This window comes from Acinonyx jubatus, chromosome B3 (assembly GCF_027475565.1).
Source record: "Acinonyx jubatus isolate Ajub_Pintada_27869175 chromosome B3, VMU_Ajub_asm_v1.0, whole genome shotgun sequence".
In the NCBI taxonomy this organism is placed as follows: domain Eukaryota; kingdom Metazoa; phylum Chordata; class Mammalia; order Carnivora; family Felidae; genus Acinonyx; species Acinonyx jubatus.
The window spans coordinates 131,545,867-131,569,577 of record NC_069386.1 but is presented as its reverse complement, the minus strand read 5'-3'; the positions used below and the strand labels follow the sequence as shown (position 1 = coordinate 131,569,577).

At 44.2% G+C, this 23,711-nt stretch overlaps 1 protein-coding gene across 6 annotated transcripts in view; it reads left to right on the top strand.

Annotated features, from left to right (window-relative positions):
- Window positions 1–23,711, top strand: part of TTC7B (tetratricopeptide repeat domain 7B) — a 253,767-nt gene that overhangs the window by 62,448 nt on the left and 167,608 nt on the right. For 5 of the 6 annotated variants that reach the window (XM_053224825.1, XM_053224828.1, XM_053224827.1 and 2 more), the window contains 2 exons: window positions 1,501–1,631; window positions 17,754–17,875. In XM_053224825.1, the coding sequence (XP_053080800.1) occupies window positions 1,501–1,631; window positions 17,754–17,875 (253 nt within the window). Of the gene's footprint in view, window positions 1–1,500; window positions 1,632–17,753; window positions 17,876–23,711 lie in introns of those variants that run through there. The other variant, XM_053224830.1, reaches the window with a different exon arrangement.

Sequence of the window (23,711 nt, the reverse complement as noted above, 5' to 3'; positions counted from 1 at the left end):
ATGGACTTCAGTTAATAAAACATAAAATTAAATAAAAATAAAAATCATCATGATGAAACATTGAAAAAATGTTTTGCTTGTTGTATGCCAATTTCACCCCAATAAAGCTGCTAAAAAAAATGGCAAAATCTTTGAGCCGTCACTTTCTGTGACAAACTGGTAACCTCTGAGCTCCCAGGCACGCTGTCCTCAGTTGTTGCGTCCTTGTAAATAGAAGTGGCTTCTCCTCTTTCCTGTTCAGTACAGATATCTCTCTCGTGGCTTTTTGCAGCCTTGGAGGGACGGTCACTGATAAGAGCAGCTTGGAAGAGGCTGTTCTCAACATGATGACGCATGAAAGAATGGGTCATTTGCTGACACTCAGCATGTCTGGTCTTTTCTCTGGAGTGGGTCTGCTCTGAAAATTAGCAACTAACTAGATGGGTGTCATTTGGGAGGCTGGAGACCTGAATTCTGATTCCTCTTGTTCTATTAACCGACTGTCAGGTTTTAGACAAATCACTTACTTTCATCCTGGCTGATCTCAGCTTCTTGGTCTATAAAATGAATGGGTTTTCCGGGGGTGGGAATTTCTCTGGCTTCTTCCAGTTCTAGACCCCCTTTCTGTCAATATCAAAACTTCTCCCGCACTTTTCCCTGGAGTGGAATATATGCCATGTTGTATACATATGTCCAGGGCACTTGTCACAGGAGAAGCCCTCTTGTGTAGAGTCACCGGAGACCCTCCCTCTCTCTGCCTCCAGTTGTGGGTGGAGACCGGGGGGCGACTGGTTGCCCAGGGCCGGGCCAGAGGTTTGTGCTGGTTCAGGCAACAGCTGTTCTTAGCATTCTTATTTTTTCAATCTTTCGTACTTTTGTACCTCCCAGCCCTGAACTCTCTCTTGGCAAAGAGGATCTCTTCCGTCTCCAAAGAAATGCCCACAAAGCAGCTCTGGTATTTTCTTAGCCCACAGCAGAGAGGTGGTCTGTGGGACTATTGTGACTCCCAAAAGTCTAAAGCTCAGAGTTGGAAGATTTTCCTAGTAACTGAGACTCCTGAGAGCATTTAACATTTTTTTTTTTTTAATGTTCAATTTGTTAAGTGTACATTTTGGGATAGAAGATATTCTTTAGCTAGTATTGTGCTGTGAGCCAAGCTTTGCTTACTTTAAGCGCCTTGGGCCATACCTTGAATGAGAAGCTCTGTTAGGTCTGAATGGGGTCATGGTAAAGTACCCGGTCAAATTCTCAACCTGGATATCAAAGTCATGGGGTAATTTCTGTGTATTTGGGGGCCTCTTTCATGTGTCACATACGGATATTCTTTTTGGTGTCTCATTCTGATGTTCCATTTTGTCCTTAGGGAGGGTAGAGGGCAGAGAAGCCGCTTCTCTGACAGTTTATGATATCCTTGGACCATCTTCTGGTCCTCTAGGACAATACTGAAAAATTAAGCTCCATGAAAAACAACTCACCTAGTTTTTGTATGTTTGATTTTTTGTTTGTTTGTTTGTTTTTTAGGACTTTGTTTAGAGAAGTTGCCTGTTTCCTCTTCTACCAGTAACCTCCACGTGGACCGGGAACAGGATGTCATCACCTGCTATGAGAAAGCAGGCGACATTGCACTCCTGTACCTCCAAGAGATAGAGAGGGTAAGTGAGGAGCGTGTGTTCGCTCCAGCTGATAATTTTTTAAAAATTTCAAACCAGACCGTAGAGAACTGTGGTCAACCTCTGGAAAACCTTCCACGTGTCTGCCTCTGGGTGTAAAGCTTTCCTTACGTTTTTCAGCGCATGGGAGATGGTGGGGATTGTGGCATCTTGTGAAAAGTGTTTGGGAAGCATTTTAGTATCCTCAGAGCAGAAGTGACAGTGTGCCCCGGGGCTGGTTAGTCATTCATGTTCTCCTACGCGAAGTGGGTTGTACTTGCACGGATGATATGCCCACATGATGTACATCTGGGGTTTGGGAGGCTTTACATCCATAGTTACATGAAAGGTCGGCTGGGGACTCCCGGCTGACCTGCTCGGAGCAGGTGCGTATCCCCCAAAACCATCTGGGATGGTTTACCTCCAGCAGTCAGTGGTTGCCTGTGGTGTGGGGAACCAAGCCGGCAGCTGACAAGGGGGCCCCCCTGGGCAGGGATGGAGGGAAGATACCTGCGCTCACGCCCTCGGGCAGAGGAGGTCGGAGGTGCGATGGGGCCAGCCAGGTGCGGGCAGCTTGTCTGTTTAGAAGGATCGCTGTCTTTTGGCTCTGCTCTCTCCTCAACCTTTCTGTGTGTAAAAGGAACGTCTACTGTATGAAGTTCTTGTGGAGATGGTAAAAGGACGTGTCAGTGAAGGAACTTAGCCCCGATGCAGAAATATACTGGATTCTTGGTACACGTCACTTATTTTCTACTAATAACAATGGGTTCTAGCCATCTCTACCCCCAGCAGAGTTTCCTGGCATTCTGACCAAGGGCTTGCCACCGGTGTTTCCCCCTTCACACCCAGAGACATGTCCTGCGAGACTTTGAAAATGACACATGTCTTGTTTCTCATCAAGTTTATGAGTTCTCTGTTTCCCTAAGGATTAGAATGGGGAGGAGCTGCCAAAGTCTGGTTAGCTCTGTTATGTTGTATGTGTACAGACTGAAGCAGTTTCTTCCCTTAAGTCTTCTCATAACGTGTTGATGTGTGTGATAAGGATCAGAATTGCCTTGTAAGGGGCAGCGAGTGCAGGTGAGAGCCACAGAGAGGAGTCTGGGGGAATGAGGGGACCAGCGTTTGACCTGGCCGACACCAGCATGGGTCGTAAATCGCAGGTCATGGTGTCTGGGAATTCAGGAAGATACTTGGCCATCTTGCCAAAACATCCCCTCAGAAGGCTGCTATGAGAAAGGAATTTTTCAGTTATTCAGAATTTCTGATATGATCTTTAAAGAAATGGTCGTGCAGCCTGCTTTAAAATGCACAGCGTCTTGAACGGCTGTCTCCCTGATAGCCAGTGCTTGGAAGTGGAGACGTCTCTTACCCAGCCAAGCAGTTCTTGTTGACTACACAGCCCTTGCCACTTAGGGGCCCTTATTTTGCACCTTACTTGCCAACAGTTGTCTGGCCCCGTTACCTCAGGGCTGCCTTCTCCCGGCTGGAGGAAAGGAGTTCATCTGTGACACGTGTCTTTAATGACGTGGGGACTGGCAGCTCTGGATGTACTTCCTGTGTGTTCAGTGATAACCACCAGTTCACTGTCAGGTTCTCCAGCCAGACCACCAAGGAGACTTGTATAATCATAGAATTTAAAAGAAAAAATTTTTTGTGCGGTGTTGGGGAAACAGTGGTTATAGGATGTGAGATTTGGAGATGAAAATGGAGGCCCAGACAGGGAGGACCCACAGGAAGTTAGGACCACAGGTAGGATTAGAATTTTTCTGACACCAAGTTCAGGGCTCACTCATGTCAGGCTGCTGCACACAAGTACAAGGCAGTGTCGTTTCCCACACCCTTCCCGACAGAAAGCGCTCAGAAGGTATTTGGCCAAGCGAGCGTAGCTCTCGGTAGCGCGGGGAAGCAGCCTCAGCCTAGGGTGTAATCTTGGGGTATAGATGATTTTCACATTTCTGGCTCTGATTTTCCAGTGTGAGTTTTGCTTTATGGGAAATCACTTTGCCCACCCCCCCCAAGATACAACATGCAGGGGTATTAGTGATGAGAGAGACGGAATGACCAGATATCTGTTTTGACTGTAGTAGGTGCTCGAGAAGCCATTTGTAGATTGATGGGAAGCGTGGGGGAAAAATAGCCTTTCTAAGTGACTGCTGGGCTGGGTGGATGTTCAAGGTCTTGATGAAGCAAGATTGGTGTTCTATGCAGAAGATACCTACTTGGCCTCTTTTTTTTTTTTTTTTTTTTAAGTTTGAAGTTAAAATGACTTTTAAGAATTATGCTAACAGAAATGTTAGGGAAATAGAATCTGAAAGAAGTCACAGACTAGGACAAGCCGAGGTTCATAGTGCTTTGTTTTTCTGGGCGAGCAGGCCTTTTAAGTAGAAAATCCCACACACTCTGTTCTGGTATTTGTTCTGCTGGGCACAGGCAGCCGGTCACTCAGTGGTTTCCCCCCATTTACCGGCCATTCTGTAGCAAAGAAACTTCCGTTGGCCAGGACCTCCGGCATTTTATCTACTAGTGGTGGTTTTTTGTTTGTTTGTTTGTTTGTTTTGGTTTTCTGAGTGGTTTTCTTCCTTCACTAGCAAGAAGAAAATTGGGGGAGAAGTTTTGAGGACAGGGTGGAGTGACACGGTCAATATTTTTTCATGATGTGACAGCCCCGAACCGTGTTTCAGAGATGTTTGAGAGTGTTAGATTTGTGAGGCAGCTGACTTAAGCTGTGAGAGGCAGCAGAGTGCAGTGGTATAGTGACAGCCAGGGTTGGGATCTTGGATTTGCCACCTCCTAGCTGTGACACTTTGGGAAAGTTACTCCACCTTTCTGTGCCACCCGAAGATCCTCATCTGTATCATGGCAATAATAATTGCTGTAAGGCTGCCATGAGGATAAAATGGGTTCACTCATAGGCCTGCCATCATACGGTTAGCAGTGGAATCTTTCCTAATCTTAGAAGATTTCAGATAGTTGGATAAAAATCTGGAATATTATTAACACACTGTTTTTTTTTATTATTAAACTGTTAAATAATTTTTAGCAGCATATTTATGGAGTGATTTTTTTTCAGAACTTTTCCCTTTCTTGTGCAGAAGCCCTAACAGGACCACGTCTTGCCTGGAGTCCTCATTACATATCTGGATTCCGGACTTCTGTTTACCCCTGACTGTTTGACCTTGGTCCAGTCATATATTTCCGTGTGCTTCGACTTTCCATTGTCACGGTGGGGCTAACACTGCCTGGTGTGTTTGGGGCTGGTGTTTTCCACCCCTTATGGGACATGCCATGTGTTATTGTCCCCCTGCCCCTTGTCCAGGGGTGGAGGCAGGGCCGAAGAAAATTTGAATCCACGAAAGCAGGGTGATTCAATATTTGTTTAGAGTTGTTCCTGTTATCTTAGGGGTAAAGAGCCATCTAATTTTCTCAGTTTGTTCTCTGAAGGGGAGTAAGACACTCCTACAATTGTGCACATATAGTAATTTAATCAAACAAATCGAATTAGAACGGATCGAATTAGAAAGGACACAGGCTGTCCTTGATTTGTTTGTCTCGAGCTGGTGGCATTACGCCAACGGTAAATAAAGTTACCTGCCGCACAAGGAGCGTCTCCTGGTGCAGCGATAGGAATAAAGATGACTTCATTTTTGAAGAGCATAAGCCGAGCCCCGCTTTTGGCAAATGAAATCATCCCGTCTGTGTCCTTTGCACGCCTCAGCCAACCAGCTGGTTACGGCTTTCTTGAGGAGAAGCCGCGCCGGGGTTCAGCTTCACCTTCTGCCGGCAGTTCTTTTCTTCACGCCCGATTTTAGAAAAGAAGTCACTGCTAAATTACGGGGTGCGGGAGACGTTTCGTGGGCAGTTTCAGTGCTGACGTTTGGAGGAGAAAACAACTGGTCCCCAAATATCGCGGGGCTCGGCCCGGGACTCCTGCTCCATCAAGGCGTTGCTCCCTGGCCAGCACGGGAGGCGCCCGCAGTGACGTCGTTGACGTGCCAGACTCTGGACCGGATGACATGGAGGTCACGGCGGGTCTTGAATTCACACGAGGTGTCCCAGGAGAAGGACCCCGCGCTGCTGATGGGGAAGGCAGGGGGTGACTCTGGAGGTCCACGTGGCCGTGCTTTTGGCTTTAAAACGTGAGACGGTAAAGAAGAAGATTCTTGCTTCCCTCTGCCTCTCCAGGGCCTGCCTTTCCACCCAGGCCAGAGCACCAGGTGACTGACTATTCGTAGCTTACGAACTTTGCTTCCTTAAAGAAACGTCGAGAGGCTGACTAGCCAGTAAATGTGCTCTGACTCTGGGCCTGCCATCTGGCTGCCTGGGAGAGGAGGCCACACACAGTTGAAGCAGAGGTAGAAAAGTCTGGAAACCGGAAAAGAACAGCAGCTGATTTTAATTTTCGTGTGTTCCCAGCCAGCCTTTCCCCTCGTAATTGCGTGGCATTCAAGAGTTTCGTATCTGTCCTTTGTCACTCAACATTACGTCGGGACTTCAGAATGTTTTCATGGCCAAATAATATTTCATCGAGTGGCCGGTCTTTCTGACAGAATCAGCTCACTGCCGGGTCTGCCCCGTTGTTGTAAATAACGTGGCGATGACAGCTTCCTGCGGGGACCTCTCCCCCTTTGCTTTCGTTGTTTTCCTGACGGCAGATTCCTGCGAGTGGAGATATTTTCGACATTCTCATTAACTACATATTGTGTCCGTTGGCTCCCCACGAGTCACACTAACATCTCCCTTCAGCGCGCCGGGAGCATAATGGTTGCTTTGCACTCTCAACGGGCTTGCTGTTGTGTAAAGGTTATTTTGCTGATCTGCTAGGTGGAAAAAATGGGACCTTGCTTGCGGTTTTCGTTTGCGTTCCTTTGACTATCAGTCAGGCTGAAATTTTGTCCATCTACTCCCAGGTTGCGTTTTGTCTCTTTTTGAATGACAGCTGTATTGAGTTATAATTCACCTACCATACAGTTCACCTATTTATTTATTTATTTAATTTTTTTTTTAACGTTTATTTATTTTTGAGACAGAGAGAGAGACAGAGCATGAACGGGGTGGGGGGGGGGAGGGTCAGAGAGAGGGAGACACAGAATCCGAAACCGGCTCCAGGCTCTGAACTGTCAGCACAGAGCCCGAGGCGGGGCTCGAACTCACGGACCGCGAGATCATGACCTCAGCCAAAGTCGGCCGCTTAACCAACTGAGCCACCCAGGCGCCCCCAGTTCACCTATTTAAAGGAAACCATCCATCTGTGGGTTTCAGCCTCGCATCGTGCTCTGTGCTGACAGCTCAGAGCCTGGAGCCTGCTTCAGATTTTGAGTCTCCCTCTCTCTTTGCCCCTCCCCCACTCAGGTGCTGTCTCTCTCAAAAATGAATAAATGTTAACAATTTTTGAAAAAAAAGCTATTTTAAAGGATACCATGCAGTACTTTTTAACATATTTAGAGTTGTATAGCCATTCGCCAATATTTAATTCCAGAACATTTTTGTTACCCCCAAAAGAGACCCTGTACCCGTTAGCACTCACTCCCCATTTGCCTCCGGTCTCCCCGGTATGTATAGATTTGTATATTCTAGATTTTTCATTCAAGTAGAACCCTACCACCTGTGGTCTTTTATGACTGGCTTCTTGGCTTCATCCATCTCGTGGCACGTTCCAGTGCTTCATTTCTTTTTATCGACAAATGTGCCATTTTGTGGATATACTGTCCAGCATTTTATCATTCACCATTTGGGTTGCTTCCAGGTTTTGGCTGTTATAATAATGCTTCTATAAATTTTCACATATAAGATTTTATGTGGGCAATGTTTTCATTTTTCTTGAGTATATTCTTAGGAGTGGAAACTGGTAACTTTATGTTTAACCTAGTAACATTCCTTTCTTGCCTGTGTTTACTTCCTGTCCAATTTTTGGATGAAGTTTCTTTTTCTGGTAATTTGAATAAAGTCTTATATCATAAATATGTTAGCCCTTTAATCATGTTTGCTCTGAATATTTTCCCAATCAGTAAATTTCCGTTTGCAAGTTGCTTATAAAATTTAAATCTGTATATAGTTGAATCTGATTTTTTAAATTACATTTACCTCATTGTTTTAAAGCTGAAATCATTGGGGCACCTGGGTGGCTCAGTCGGTTAAGCAGCCGACTTTGGCTCAGGTCATGATGTCACGGTTCATGAGTTCGAGCCCCGCATTGGGCTCTGTGCTGATGGTGCAGAGCCGGCTTGGGATTCTCTCTTTCTCCCTCTATCTCTGCCCCTTCCCTCACTTGCTCTCTCTCTCAAAATAAAGGAACCAAACCAATTAGACAATAAATTTCATATTAAAAAAAAAAAGCTGAAATCTTGGGATAACCCCCTCCAGGATTTAACATTTTTTTCCACCATTTTCCATATCTTTATTATTTATTAAAGAAATTGTTTTAATGTTTATTTATTTTTGAGAGAGAGAGACAGAGACAGAGTGCAAGCAGGGAAGGGGCAGAGAGAGGGAGAAGTAGAATCTGAAGCAGGCTCCAGGCTCTGAACTGTCAGCACAGAGCCTGATGTGGGGCTCAAACTCGTAAACGATGAGATCATGACCTGAGGTGAAGTCGGATGCTCAACTGACTGAGCCACCTAGGCACCCCTCCATGTTTTTGAAAACAACTTTTAATTTCGAAATCTTCTTGGGATTTATTTTGTTGTATGATGTAGATATGACTCTAAATTACTGTTTTTCTCCAATTTCACTGCTGCTTTAAGATGATCATTTTTTTTCACATTTTCTGTCATATATTTTAAGTCATTCAATAAAATTTTAGATACAACAGTCATTTCTGGCTGTCCTATTTTGTTCTCCTAATCTTATATTGCACCAATATGACACTACTTAATAAGTACTTCTTTATGATGAGTTTCAACATCTGAAAGGATTAGTAACTATGCATTAGTCTTATTTTTCAGAATATCCCTTGTTCTTTTCTCATGACACTTCTAGGTGAATTTTAGAATAATTCTGTTGAGTTCTAGAAAAATCCTGTTGGGATTGGTTGGATTTTTATGAACTCTATACATAATTTGGAGAATCATATCTAGTCTTCACTCATCTATGACCATGATACCACTTTCCGTTTTGTAAGACTTCTTGTTTCACAGATTGTAGTCAATTTACTTTATTCCCAGATCTTTTCCATTTGTATTGCCTTGTGAATGGGATCATTATTTTTTAATTATATTTTCGCACATAGCAGTGCTATTAATTTTTTCGTTCACTTACACCAACATTTACCGAGTGCCTTCTGTGCTCTGCAGTGTGCTTGACATGAGGGACACTGGAATTAATAAGCCACAGAGTACGTCCTTAGGAAACGGATGATCTCGTGAGGACACAGGTCTATAACCAGTGTGGGCAGTGTTTTGGTGGGGAGCACTCAGCAGACTCTGCAAGCCCAGAGAAGGGTCTTGGTGGAGCAGCATGGTAGGTCAGGGAGGGCTACTGAAAGACAGGACACCTGAGCTGAATTTTAAAGGTTGACAAGGGTGGCAGCATAGGATTATTAGCCACAGTCCTGAATTCTGTAAAAATAGAATTGATTCTTTTCATTTTTCTAAGAATATGAATACATGGTAGAGGAGTGATTTTTGTTGTTGTTTCTTCCTGTCTAATATTTTCCGTCTTATCCCTCTCATGCCGTCCCTCCAGATTTTTCCCCCCATCTCTGGTTTTTCTAAAGCAATGTTAAAAGAATGAAAGTGGTAGAAAATGTAGAAAATGCCCTTATTTTATTCCTGTTTGAAGGTAATTCATAAATATATGCCCATTAAGGATTAAAATGTTTGTGTGCTTATTAAGTTTCCCACTTACAATTCATAACCATTATGTAGGGTATATATTATTATGCCCATACACAGATGAGGACAGTGAAGGTCTGAGAGATTGAAGGAATTGTCCTAAGTCCACAGTGGTGAGGAGTATCAGAACATGATCTTGAACCTGGGTCTTTTGACCTAAAGTTTTCGGCCTCTGCCCCCTTCCTGTCATGCTTGTGCAGTCACTAGGTGCATGCTTTTGCCAAAGCAGACTGCACTTGTGAAGAGGGTTTGTTGGCAGTCTTCTTGCAGGGAAGTGTTTATCCACAGAACAAGTGGTGGCTTCGACATGCCAAACAGTGCTCCTGCCCAGGCCCATGTGTTAGAGGCTCTTTGTGAAGACGGGATGAAATCCAAGGTGCTTAAACTTAAGGTGCTTAGCTGAGCTAAGTTATTCTCTGCCTCCCCACTGTGTCTTTCCCATTCTTCCCACTTATAACCTAAAGCCTCATCCTGGCAGCTCTGACCTCTTGTCTTTTGAACTTTGTTCTGCAAGCAAACACAGACCAAGAGGACAGAGGCGGAGGAGCTGGACTGCAGAGTCAGGTGGACCTGAGTTTCAGCACCAACTCTAACACGTGCTAGCTGCGCATTTTGGGCAACTCACTCAATGGGACAAAGCCTCGCTGTCTCCTTCAGTGAAGAGAGGATAGTGTATCTTGGTGGTCTTTTGTGGGGGAATAAATGAGAGTCTGTGTACCTACATAGTACCTAATGCATACTAGGTTACCTTCGTATTGCCTTTTCCCCAGCCTTTCTGATTGGTCTTGCAAATTTATTCATTCATTCATTATCTACATATTTCATTTATTTATTTATTTATCTATCTATCTATCTATCTGTCTGTTCTGTATATTGAATGCTTACCCTACACCAAACACTGCAGTAGGCACTGAATGTATTAGCAAATGAGATAGATGTGGCCCTGACTTTGTGGAAGTTTTAGCACTGTGGAGGGAGACAGCCAGTATTCAAAGACAAAAAAAATACATCAATAAATGCAGTGAAGGAAAAGGATGGGATGATTTGAGAGGGAATAACAGAGGCAGGCCTACTTGATGTTAGGTGGCTAGGAGAGGCCCTTCTGAGAAGGTGACAATCAAGCTGACACCTGAAAGGTGAGAAAGATGACAAAGGTAACAAGACCCAGATTGTGTTAGAGAAAAGTTATTCAGGCTGCTTGTGGAAAGTGGGAAGGAAGAAAAGGAGAAAGAGATTCCATTTAGGAGACTAGTGTAGAAATCTAACAGGAAGTGATGGTAGCTTAGATGGAGGTAATGGTTGTACTAATGGGTAGATAGAGACATATTTGAGAAACAATTAGAAGGGACGTCGTAATAGATTAGATGTGAGAGAGTGGCAGGGTGTCCAGGCTCACCCCCAGTGTCCGATTTGGGCAGCTGGGTGGATGATGTTCTTTATTAAGATGGGACAACTAGAGATTTGTGTTTTGGAGTGACCCTGGACTTCTGGAGATTTAATCATGCTCAGAGTTTTCCTGGGGGTGGAAGTTAGGCAGTTCTTGTCTCAAGAAGGCATTCTAGAAGGTAGGAAGGAGGTGCCCAGAAAGGGGCCCCTGAGGAAGAGTCTTCTCCCTGAGCTCCAGGTGTATAGAACCTTCCTAAGACTGAAATTGCCTAAGACTGAAATTGGACCAGGGAAAGCAAGAATTTCCCCTCCCACCACCAGCCACATAACAAACACAACACCAAGTAATGAGTAACAGCAGAATACTGCTGGGAAAGGGGCATGAAATTGGAGAGAAATCCCCTCTGTAGCCCAAACATACAGGGACTGCTGAAAACAAATTGGAACACAAACACCGAGGAAAACCCTCTGGCATACCAGGTCCCACAGTAAGCACAAGTTAGTAGCCCACTACTTGAGGAGTTTGCAATCTGTGGTACTTTGGAAGTAACTATAGAGACAACAAAACCCAGCCCAGCTTCATCCTCTGACTACATTGGCTCAGTCCCCCCATTTGTTGCCTTTTAGATGAAAAAATGTGCCCATTTGCAGGTGTAAATATTATTTACCTCATTCTGTTTTTCTACACATAATCTTCAACATTGAATTTAAAAATACCAGATATATACACAAATGCACACACAAGCAGGAATAAGCAAACTGTTGTGAAGAGCAATAAACCAAACCCAGAAATGGCCCATGTGTTGAAACTATCAGGTAGGAGCTGAAAAATATCAATGAATAATATGTTAGAGGATATTGTAGAAAAGGTAGACAACATGCATAAAGAGGTGGGAATTTCAGCAGAGAGATGGAAACTATAAAAATGTAAAATTGAAATGCTAGAAATAACAAAGCAGCATATAATAGAAGAAGAAGTTTTTTTTGATATGTTATTTTTACATAATCTCTATCCCCAACACGGGGCTTGAATTTACAACCCTGAGATTAAGAGTCACATGCTGTACTGACTGAGCCAGCCAGGTGTCCTGAGATGAAGACATTTTTTGATGGTTTGCTAGAATACTGGACACAACTAGGGAAAAAAATCTTCCAGTTGAAAATAGGTTAATAGAGATTATTCAAACAAACACAAAAAGAAAAAAAAAAGAGTGAGGAAAAAATTAGAACAGAGCATGCAAGAATTGTGGAAAAAATATCATGTATGTATTTGGTGTCTCAAAAGGAGAAGAGAGAAAAACTGGAACAGAAGAAATATTTGAAGAGAAATGGCTAAGAGTTTTTCAAAATTACTGAAACACAACAAACCGCATGTCCAAGAATCTCAGAGAACACCAGCCAGGATAAATAAAAACATATACTTTGACGTATTGTAGTTAAACTGTTGAAAATCAAAGATAAAATCCTGAAGGAAGCCAGAGAAAAAGAAATTTTGTTTTATTTATTTACTTATTTATTTACTTACTTACTTACTTACTTACTTATTTACTTATTTATGTTTTAAGTAGGCTTCAGGCCCAGCACGAAGCCCAATGCGGTGCTTGAGCTCATAACCCTGAGATCAAGACCTGAGCTGAGATCCAGAGTTGGATGCTTAACTGACTGAGCCACCCAGGTGGTGCAAGAAACTTTAAATACAGAACAATAATGGTAATAGTTACAGCAGACTTATCATTAGAAATTCTGTAAGTTAAAAGACATCGGAAAGATACCCTTAAAGTACTGGATGCAAAATTCCAAAACACCTCCGAAGAAAGAAGACAAAAACTTTCTGTTTCTTCTGGGACAAACAAGACTTGAAACAATGCATTACCAACAGACCTGCATGACAAGAAATGGTAAAGAAGTTCAAGCAGAAGAAAATACAGATAGATATAACAAAGTGAAGATCATGCAGAAGAAAATACAAATAGATATAACAAAGTGAAGATCATCACAGATGGTGATAATGAGCATACATATAAAAGGCTTTTTCTTATGTTTAATTTTTTAAAAAGATCACTGACCCCTTTGGAACACCTGGATGGCTCAATCATTTGAGTGTCCAACTTCAGCTCAGGTCATGATCTCATGGTTCATGAGTCCGAGCCCCGCATCAGGCTTGCTGCTGTCAGCCTGTCAGTGCAGAGCCTGCTTTGGATCCTCTGTCCCCCTCTCTCTCTGCCCCTCCCCCACTCACACCCTATCTGTCAAAAAATAAAACATTAAAAAAAAAAGACGATAATTGACCACCTAAACCAATAATAGCATCAACAGATTGTGGGATATATAACATAGAAGTAAAAGGTGTGACAACCATTGCACAAAGGATGGGGAAAGAAATGTAAGTACACTATTATAAGGTGTTTATGCTACATATGAGTTAGTGTAATATTATATGAACATGAATTGTGATGAGCTAAAGAGCTGTATTGTCTATAGTTGGGCAGCTGAGAGAGAAAGACTGATGGATGGACACACAAACACAATTAACCAGTCATTAGTGGAAATGAAATGGAAACATCAATCTAAAAAGCAGAACGAGAGAGAAAAAAGGAACAAACAACAGATGAGACAATAAAAAAAAAACAACTAGCAAGATGGTTCCAATCATGTCAATTAGTACATTAAATGTAAATGGTCTAAAGAATTAAAAGGAAGAGATTTTCAGATTGGATGCAAATGCAAGGCCTAATATATGCTATCTATATGAAAACTATTTAAAATTTATATATATAGGTAGACAAAAAGTAAAATTATATATCATGCAAATAATAATCAAAGCAAAGCTAGAATGACTGTATTACATCAGAGAGTTAAATTTGGAACAAGGAATATTACAGATAAAGGGAGATGTTACATTAAAAAGGGGTCAGTTAACAACAAGGCATTGTAATTCTAAAAATGTATGTACCTAAAGTAGAGCTTCTAAATGTCTAAAACAACATGTATAGAGGAATTTATAACATTAAATGCATATACTAGAAGGGAAAAAAAAATCAAATCAGTGATCTAAGTTTCCAATTCAAGAAATTAGAAAAAGAAGAAAAAATTAAAGCCAAAGCAAGCAAAAAGAAGGAAATAATAAAGATCAAAACAGAAATCAGTAGGGGCGCCTGGGTGGCTCAGTCGGTTAAGTGGCCGACTTTGGCTCAGATCACGATCTCACAGTCCGTGAGTTCGAGCCCCGCGTTGGGCTCTGTGCTGACCGCTCAGAGCCTGGAGCCTGTTTCAGATTCTGTGTCTCCCTCTCTCTCTGACCCTCTCCCGTTCATGCTCTGTCTCTCTCTGTCTCAAAAATAAATAAACGTTAAAAAAAATAAAAAAAAACCAGAAATCAGTAAAATAGAAAACAGATACACAGTAGAGAAAATCAGTGAAACCAAAAATGGATTCTTTGAAATGATCCATAAAATTTGTAAAACGTTAACAAGATTGGAAGAGTTAAAGAAAAAAGACACAAATTATGAACCCATAAAAAGAGGAAATAGTACTACAGATTCATAGTATTAAAAAGCTGTAAGGGAACGGGTGCCTGGCTGGCTCAGTCAGTGGAGCATGTGACTCTTGATCTCGGGGTTGTGAGTTCAAGCCCCATATTGGGTACATAGGTTATTTAAAAAATAAAATCTTTAAGAAAAAAAGATTGTAAGGGAAAATTATGACCAACTTTATGCCAGTAAATGTGATCACTTACAGAAAATAGATTCCCTGAAACATGCAAACTACCAAAGTTCACTCAAGAAGAAATAGATAACCCAAATATTCCTATATCTTTAAAGAAATTGAATTTGTAATTAAAAACCTTCTAAGAAAACTACAGGCCAAGTTGACTTTATTGGTGAATTCTACCAAACATTAAAGGAAGTGATTATAGCAATATGATGAAAACTTCGAGAAAACAGAGGAGGAGGAAAACACTCCCTAACTCATTTTATGAGACTGATATCTCATGTGACTATAGATGCAAATATCCTCAACAAAATACCAGCAAACTGAATCCAACAACATATAGAAAGGATTATGCTCTGTGACTGAGCGAGATTCCATATCAGGAATGCAAGGTTGACTTAACATATGAAAATCAATTAATATAATTTATGAATAGAGGGGTGCCTGGGTGGCTCAGTCGGTTAAGCGTCCAACTTCGGCTCAGGTCATGATCTCACATTGGTGAGTTTGAGCCCCGTGTTGGGCTCTGTGCTTACAGCTCAGAGCCTGGAGCCTGCTTCAGATTCTCTGTCCCTCTCTGTCTGTCTGCTCCACCCCCCACTTGCACGTGCGTGCACTCTATCTCTCTCTCTCTCAAAAATGAATAAACGTAAAAAATTTTAAAAAATATATATCAATAGAATAAAAGACAAAACCCACATGATAATGATAATTTCAGTAGATGTGAAGAAAGCATTTGACAAAATCCAACACCCTTTCATGATAAAAACCCCTCAACAAACTAGGAATAGAAGTTCACATCTTCAACCCGATAAGGAGGCACCTATGAAAAACCAATATCTAACAACATATATAATGGTGAAAGATTGGATGTTTTTCTCCTAAGATCAGGAGCATGACAAGGATGTCTCTTCTCACCACTTCTATTCAGTATTGTAGTAGAGGTTCTAGCCAATACAATTAGGCAATATAAAATAAAAGGCATCCAGATTAAAAGGGAGAAGTAAGACTATTTCTGTTTGCAGATGACATGATTTTGCATACAGAAAATCCTAAGGAATTCACACACACAAACCCTATTTTAACTAATACATGATTTCAGCAAGATTATAGAATACAAGGTCAATATAAAAACATCACTTTTATTTCTATACACTAGCAATAAACAATCTGAAAATGTAATTAAGAAGTCAATTCCATTTATAATAGCATCGGAAAGATGAAAATACATGGGGATAATAAAAAGAAGTACAAATCTTATACCCTGAAAACTACAAATCACTGTTGAAAGCAATTAAAGAAAATCTAAACAAATGGAAAGACATCCCCCTTTTTGGATCAAAAGACTTAACTTGTTAAGATATATCTGTATCTATACTCTCTCTCTTTCTACACACACACACACACACACACACATAATAAATACAAGATCCATTTTTAACTTTAGGAAAAGTGCCCAGGCCTTTAATGACTATGTGCTTAAAACAAACAAACAAACAAACAAACACTTTTCTGAAGTTGAGTGATTACTCTGATCACATTTTAGTTTTTCCTGTTAAATTCAATTAAAATTAATTCTAATGGTTTAAGTTTAAAACTGGCTTATATAATACAATCTGTTTTTGTAAGATGATTTTTATCTTTCTTCCCTTGATACGTATGTATAGAGACATCTGGATTGTTGTTTAATACATGCTAACTGGTTATTTCTGTAGGGGGGATATTTTGAGGTGATTTTTAATTTTCTTTCTGTGTTGTACAGAATTGGTTTTTTGCTTTTTAAGATAATCATGGCATTTTTAAAAAATTAAAAAACTATTTTTGAAAGCACACGAAGGCTAACTATTGGGCCCCAAAGTAGAGATGTCAAGGAAGCCGTTGAATATCTGAGTCTGGGATTCAGAGGGGGAAAGTCTGCAGCGGAGAGGATAAATTTGGGAGTTGGCAGCATAGAGATGATTTCTGAAGCTCAGAGGAACGGATGAGATCATCTTGAGGAGAGACTTACAAGAGACCGCGCTCTGTGCATCCGCAGCACTTGGAGGATGTTGGGGAGGAGCCTGCAGTGAAGCCAAAACTGACGGTTCGCGGGGTAGGAGGAACACCCACCTCTTAGCACTTGCAGAGACAAGTGCTAAGTCGGGAAGGAGCCAGGCAGTTTTGAGAAGATGCTGGGATGTTGTTCAAATGCAAGGGTTGCCCGCCTGGATTTCATTCCACAACATCTGTTCATTGTGTGCTTTCTTTTCTGTTTCCCAAAGCTCGAGAGTTAGAGATCCAGCAATCGCTTCAACTCCATTCAGAGAATAATGTCGAGACCTCTAAGAGGTTTGGGGCGTGGCTAACAGTTGGGTCTTTGGGGAGCTGCTGACTGTCAGCAAACGTGGACAACATGTTTGGAGAACACTTGTATGGTTTTTAAATGGGCCACAAGTAGCTTCTGTTGGATAAATGCTTTATTCGACTTGCCAGTTTAAGGCGAGTAGCCTCTGTAATAGTAGATATGTGTTTACACGTCACTGTAACCCACTCAACTTACAGGTCTTTATCCTGCTTACTTGGCAGTCTTTCTTGCCGGGGCTAAAAGTTTAAACCTTTAAAACCTCGCTGTCTGTTGACAAAAGATCAAATCTGGGGAGAGAGAGAGCTTAGGTTGTTTGTCTCGGCTCTCCCCTCGAGAGTCCGTAACCTTGGCTCTGTAGCTTAGAGGGTTCGCCCTCCCTAGGGAATTATGGGGCCAATGCCAATCATAGTGCTTCTTAGGCTCCGCCCTTTTTGAGTTCATCAAGCTTATGCAGGGCTGAAGCTTCAGTCTGCCTGTCTGTGACGTCGGCCATTGGTAGCTGATGACTATTCCCGCCTGTTGCTGGGACCTGTTTCTGTCTCACCCAGACTCTCTGTCAACATCCGGGCATCCAGCAGAACCCTCCGCCTCAGCTCTTCTCCCGGCACCGTGCACCCTTCGGCACCCTTCAGTCCTCAGCCATCCTGGCCAGGAGGGCCACACATGCCCCGTCTCATAGGTGCCATTCTCTCGGCTCTCCTAATCCTTGCACTCGCTTCTGCACCAGCCCCGATGCACCGGTGTGTGCGTGAGGAAGGTGATTTGTCAGGTCGTGCAGCACGTGTAGACATGCGGTTTGAAGGGACGAGGCTTGGATGTGGATCTGATTAGTTTTCCGATTTTCTCCCCTTCTAGGTAATACTTACCAATATTCAAAACAGAAGCCCTAAGCCTGGCCCTGCTCCCCACGATCAAGAACTAGGTTTTTTCCTAGAAACAGGACTTCAGAGAGCCCATGTCCTCTATTTCAAAAATGGGTAAGCCTTCTTCATTTTTTAAATCAGGTTCCTAAAGAAGGAAAATAGAAAGCCTTACAATGCCGTCTCCGGTTTAGCTATTGTAACAAAGCAATTTTAAATATGAACTACGATTGGAATAGTTTTTTAGAATAATGGGTATAGGCTCTTTTGTCTGTTTTCTACCGGCTCTCTCACTTTGCCATGAGGTTTGAAGGTGGGAGAGGGAGGAAGGAGGGCTGTATGGGTATGAGTCACATGAACGAAGCACCGGCCCAGCGGGAGTCGGGGGGGGGGGGGCGGGGGGGGTCTGATGGGAGCCTGCTTTATGCCATCCTTCCTCCGTGGCGGTGGCTCTGCACACAGGCCTCCCTCTTCTTTTGGGGGACAAGTTCATGACATGGAAATCCCAGCACACAGGATCACTGTCCCTTGAATGGCTTATCAGTCCAGAGACTTGAGTTTGCCAAATATCGGACAGTTTTTATGAACATGGGGGCGGCTCTGAGGCCACACAAGAACGCTTTCCATTTGAGCTGCCTTTGGAAAGGGCATGTGAGGGCTAGCTGTCTAAGGCATTTGGTGGTGGTTTTCCTTTTTGTGTGGCTCTTACAAGAAATGCGATGATTGTGTTCCAAATCTCTTCAGCTGTCCCTTGTTTTGACCTTGTGCTGCAGGATAGATGTACATGAAGTCCAACAGTAGGTATCTGGCTCTTCCGTAGCTCCTCCTGGGCTGGGCACGGGAGGCTCCTAGGGCCCCATCCCCCTTCCTCTAGGAATAGTCACGTAGCGCTTTGAACGACAGAGGGGATGCAGGTCCCAGCCTTGGGATAAATGAACAGTGGAGTTGCTCCCTGTTCATTTTTAAGAGCTTCAAACGTTGGGGGCGTAGCTCATGGAAATGGCATTTCATCTGCCTGGGGGCTCAAAGCCACACGCATCCATCTTCTATTTGTTGTGCGTAAATGCTGATTTTCCCAATCTTGTTAAACTGTTTGTAGAGAAGGCCTGTTTGGCTCCAAAGGCCATTGATTCAGATTGGCACGGCCTGTGAAGGGCCGCAAGGACACCCCAAGGTTTGGACTGGCTTGAGGCCTTGGCACCAAGAAGATGCTCTCAAGTTTGATCTCATCTTCCACTGACTGAGATCATCTGAGCGATAGTGCATGTCCCCTAAGCTCCATTTTTAGTTCTGTTTCCAATGATGTTATAAATAGAGGGAGAAGGGAGGGAGCATGGAATATTTTTTTGAGGATCTGTTTCTTCTCCCTTTTAATAATAAGTGGTGGGCATCAAGGAGAGACCCTGACCTTGCTCTCCCTCCCTCTAACCTGTAAGTGTGTGTGGTTAACTCCCAGATGCAAGTCTGGAGGGGTGAATGCGTTCCCTTGGGGCTCTCAGAGGTGCCAAACCAATACCTGCTATTGAAAATGCTTTGTGTAAGATTGGTGAGGCTGGGCTGGATCATTTGTTTTCATCTGAAGCCTATTCATTGAGGAGGAAGCCAGTCATACTGGGCTCTGGCCTCCTGCCCTGAAATGTTGGTGGTCCACCGGAGTCCAACTGAAAAATAATAATGATGAGAAGTTTGCACGAGATGATGGATTACATGCCAGGAATTGCTTACCGGCTCATTTCTCTTCTTGTTTCACCCAAGTTCAAGGAGATTCCCATTTGACGTACCCAAAGTGAAGAGACCGCTTAACTTTGAAGCCTTTTCTTCTCCTTTCTTGCCGTCTTGCTGTTCTGTCTGGGCTCTGAAGACCAGTGAGGGGATTGGCCAGCTACTCCAGAGGGTCCTTGCCAGCTGCAGCGTCCTGAAGGCTGGGATTGTGCGGCAGTGATGAGAGATTACTTTGGGGTGGATAGAGGTGAAGGCCAGTTAGGGGACCACAAAACGTGGATGAAAAGAGAAAAAGCAGCTGGAGCTTTTGGTCATGCCCAGTGCTTCCAGCACCACCTGACTTAGAGCAGTGGGTTTCTCAGGGCCCAAAAGCCAGACCTGGGTCATTTGTCAGTGGACGTCTGCAGCTAGGGTCTCTGCAGAGTAGGTGGGGACATCCGGAAGTAGCTGCTGTCCCTAAGCACCAGTGGCTTCTTACATCCCATCTCCTCATGTGTTTGCTCCTTTTCACCTTTCTGCCCCTGAAAAATATGTATCTGGAAGGGTATAATGGACAGGGTTAGACTGATTTGCGAGGATAAGAAAATGTACTGTAGAGAGCTTCGTAATAAGAGATGGAAATCGATAAAGCAGATCTTTTTCTTTAGAAATACACTTAGGGGCTCCTGGGTGGCTCGGTCAGGTAAGCGTCCAGCTCTTGATTAGGCTCAGGTCATGACCTCATGGTTCGTGAGTTTGAGCCATGCATCGGGCTCTGTGCTGACAGTGTGGAACCTGCTTGGGATTCTCTCTCTCTCTCTCTCTCTTCCCCTCTCCCTCTCTGCCCCTCCCCCCACTCACACTCTCTTGCTCTCTCTCAAAATAAATACACAAACTTAAAAAAAAAGAGAAATATACTCAGATGCCCTCAGCGTTTTAGTTGTCCCTGAGGACTTAATGAGCTTCAGTAATCAACTTTATACTTTTGTAATTCTCCCATCTTTTCTAAGAGTCAGTGCCAAACCAGTGAACTTGGGTCTCTTTCAGAAAGAGCCTGAGCTCCAGACCTTGGATCCCAGGGATGCCGTTGTGTTCACCAAGGCTCTTACTTTGTCATCATTGACCCTCACAGTGTTCGCTCTTTCCTGGGCATTGCCGCCCCGTGAGGCTGGCGCTGTAGGTCGCGTGACCGTGACCACGGTGACCTGGCTGCCGTTCTTCCAGCCCTGTGCCACACAGGGGAAGGTCTGTCTGTGTGTGGAGACGCTTGGTCCGACCCTCCGACGGTGCATGGCCTGCCGTCATCCTGCCCTGCTGGGAGGAAGCGCTGGACCCAAGCACGAGGCGTTGCCAGGGGACGGTTCCCAGGCTCTGCTGTTGATTGGGGTTTTCTCATCACATTTTTCCTCATGTCTCATGCAGAGCATGTCCCAGGTCACCATTTCTTCCTCTCTCCTCCTCTCCCCTGGCCCTTCCTGCGGCCTCTTTCCTCCTGGAGGGAGAGAATGCTTGGTGCCACCCCAGCGCCATACTGCCCTGTCTGTTTCACATCTAGTTCTTACCCTGTGGGTAGCCCAGCCTCTGCAGAGGGTGAGATCAGAGAGTGTTAGCCTTCAAGCACCAGGACCGCTCCCCTCCGTGGGTTCTCGGAGGGCCTTACCCAGGCTGGCGCTCGGATGAGGGGCAGCGAGGGTGAGAGCCAGGGGCCTTGGACTTGGATGGAGCCAGTCCTCCTTCTCACTGGGTCTCAGTTTCTTTATCTGTGAAATGGGCGTAATCCCACCTATGTCACAGAGCTGAGGTAACGCACACGTGAGAAAATGCTCGTGGAAGCACTTTGTAGGGCGGCAGGCGAGCGGCAGGCGCTAAGTTGTCATTTCTGGTGATGATGGTGCCCAGCCGACTTACCAGCAGGAAGTGGAACCAAGTTGAAGCGGGAGTTTGTGAAGCAGCCATCACTCATTTGGTTGCTGAGGCTCACACCACACATTTTTCAGGGAAGGGCATTTATTTGTGACTGCTGCTTTGGGTGAGCTGTGCTCAAGATGTGTTATCAGTGAGCTTGGATAGCACTAATGACCGATGGCCTTGGTGCTTTAGGGAAAGGAGGTGGGGTGACTGGTCTGATGCGGTAGCAATGGGTGTTCACTGGGCAACACAGGGGATCTCAGCCTGGCGCTCCCCTCAGCCTTCTTTTTTTTTTTTTTTTGAAAGATTTTTTAAAATTTTATTTTTAAGTAATCTCTACACCCAACATGGGGGCTCGAACTCACAACCCCAAGATCAAGAGTCACACGCTCTTCTGACTGAGCCAGCCAGGTGCCCCTCCCCTCAGCCTTCTAAGGAGAAGAGAAATGATTCTCCTCTCTTCAGTCCCCATGGCTCTTCCGGGAAGCTTGGCTTTGGGATTCCAGTTATTGATTACATGCTGTTTTAGGAATATTTGATCATCTTTTATAAACAGAGGTCAGCAAAGGACATTTCAAGTGGCTTTGCTTCTTGTCAGCCATGTCCGAGGTACTGGCTGAGCGAAACGGATTGCAGTGTGTGTTTTCCCTGGCTCTGAATTTCTTTTACTTCAGGGAGGGTGGGGACAAGTTAAAACAAGGCAAATACCAGCGACTCCTGGGAGGCGTGCCTGTGGGTTGTAGTTTTTGCTAGAGCGCATCCTGGAGTTGTACCTGGGAGACCCCGACTCAGAGAAGGTGGGAAGTCAGGCCTGTGGTCAGACTCTGAGCTCCCCGAGATGCTTGAGGCCACACCGGGGAGTAAAGCGGTGCAGAGCGCCTTTTTGGAGTTTTGTTATTACAGGCAATCAAATAGACCGCTAATCACCACTGTGCATTGGCTTTAAAGATTCCTAGACTTCCCCAGTAATTTTGGTGCCCTTTGTAACTGTTCAGCTTGGCTTACTGTAGCCCAGAATCAGCAGGCCAAAAAGGGGCAGAGAGGCCTGCAGTGTCCCACGGGCTGCTGAGTAGGGTGCTTCCTGTGTTTATGGTCCCCAGATAGCAGCCACAGGCAGACAGACTCCTACGGCCCATGTGACCATGGGGAGGGGGCCAGCCAGGAAGCCAGGGGGGCCGTGCTGCATGCACCGTCTCCCCAGGCGCTAAAGCAGCTTGGCCTTCACCTTTGCCTGCTAGCTGGCATACCGGCTGTCTTCCCACCTGCAGTGGTCCGAAGTGTTCCCTTCTTAAACCGCACATGACTTTTTTGTATCAGAAGCCAACGGCGAACATGGGAGAATTCAGATACATTTCCAGGAAGCTGTGTATCAACTTTTTGTCCGTGACGATCTTCCAGGGATTCAGAGATTAAAAGGAAATGGGCCTGCACTCTAGGAGATAGTAGGAGAAAAGAAAAGGTTAAGACGTAAACCTAAGTAGGGGCGCCTGGGTGGCTCAGTCGGTTAAGCATCTGACTTCGGTTCAGGTCATGAACTCGCCGTTTGTGGATTTGAGCCCTGCATCGGACTCTGTGCTCACAGCTCAGAGCCTGGAACCTGCTTCAGATTCTGTGTCTCCCTTTCTCTCTGCTCCTTCCCCACTCATGCCCTATCTCTCTAGGTCTCTCAAAAATAAACATTAAAAAAAAAAAAAAAGACGTAAACTTAAGTAACTTTAAAGGTTGTGAAATGAAGGAGGACACCTGATCACTTTAACTGAAGTGAGCTTGAGTTTCTAGGCCCATTTATTTATTCACTCAGCAAGGTCATTTGTTCATTCGTTTAATGAGGATTATTGCATACCTGTGAGGTAATGGACCCTATCTGAGTTAGGTGCTGGTGAAAAGGAGGGGCAATGTCCCTGCCCTCCTGCAACTTACAGTCCCATGGGGAGTTAGGAATTAAAACAAGCAATTTCGGGATAGTTTGTGTGAGTTGCCAGGGCAAGGTCCAGGTTGCCACAAAAGCAAATAGGAAAGCGGCCATGTTGAGACAGCCTCACGATTTGTAAAGGGAGTAAAGCTTTGAGGATGTGCACTTGAAATGCTGTCAGTGCAAATCGACTAGGGAGTGCCAGGGCTACCTCCCAAATAGCTGGTAGAACTATGGAGTTAGAACTCTGGTCAGCATCGTATACATTCGGCTGGAGTGAGGCTTTATGTAGAGATCTGTGGATTTTCACATAAACCTCTCAGCATAGGGCCTGGCACGCCATAGATTTGGCCAGTCATCTGACAAGTATTTGTTGAGTTCTGCTGTATGTCAAGTACTGGGCTTGGTACTACATTGGCCAATAGAAGAGAC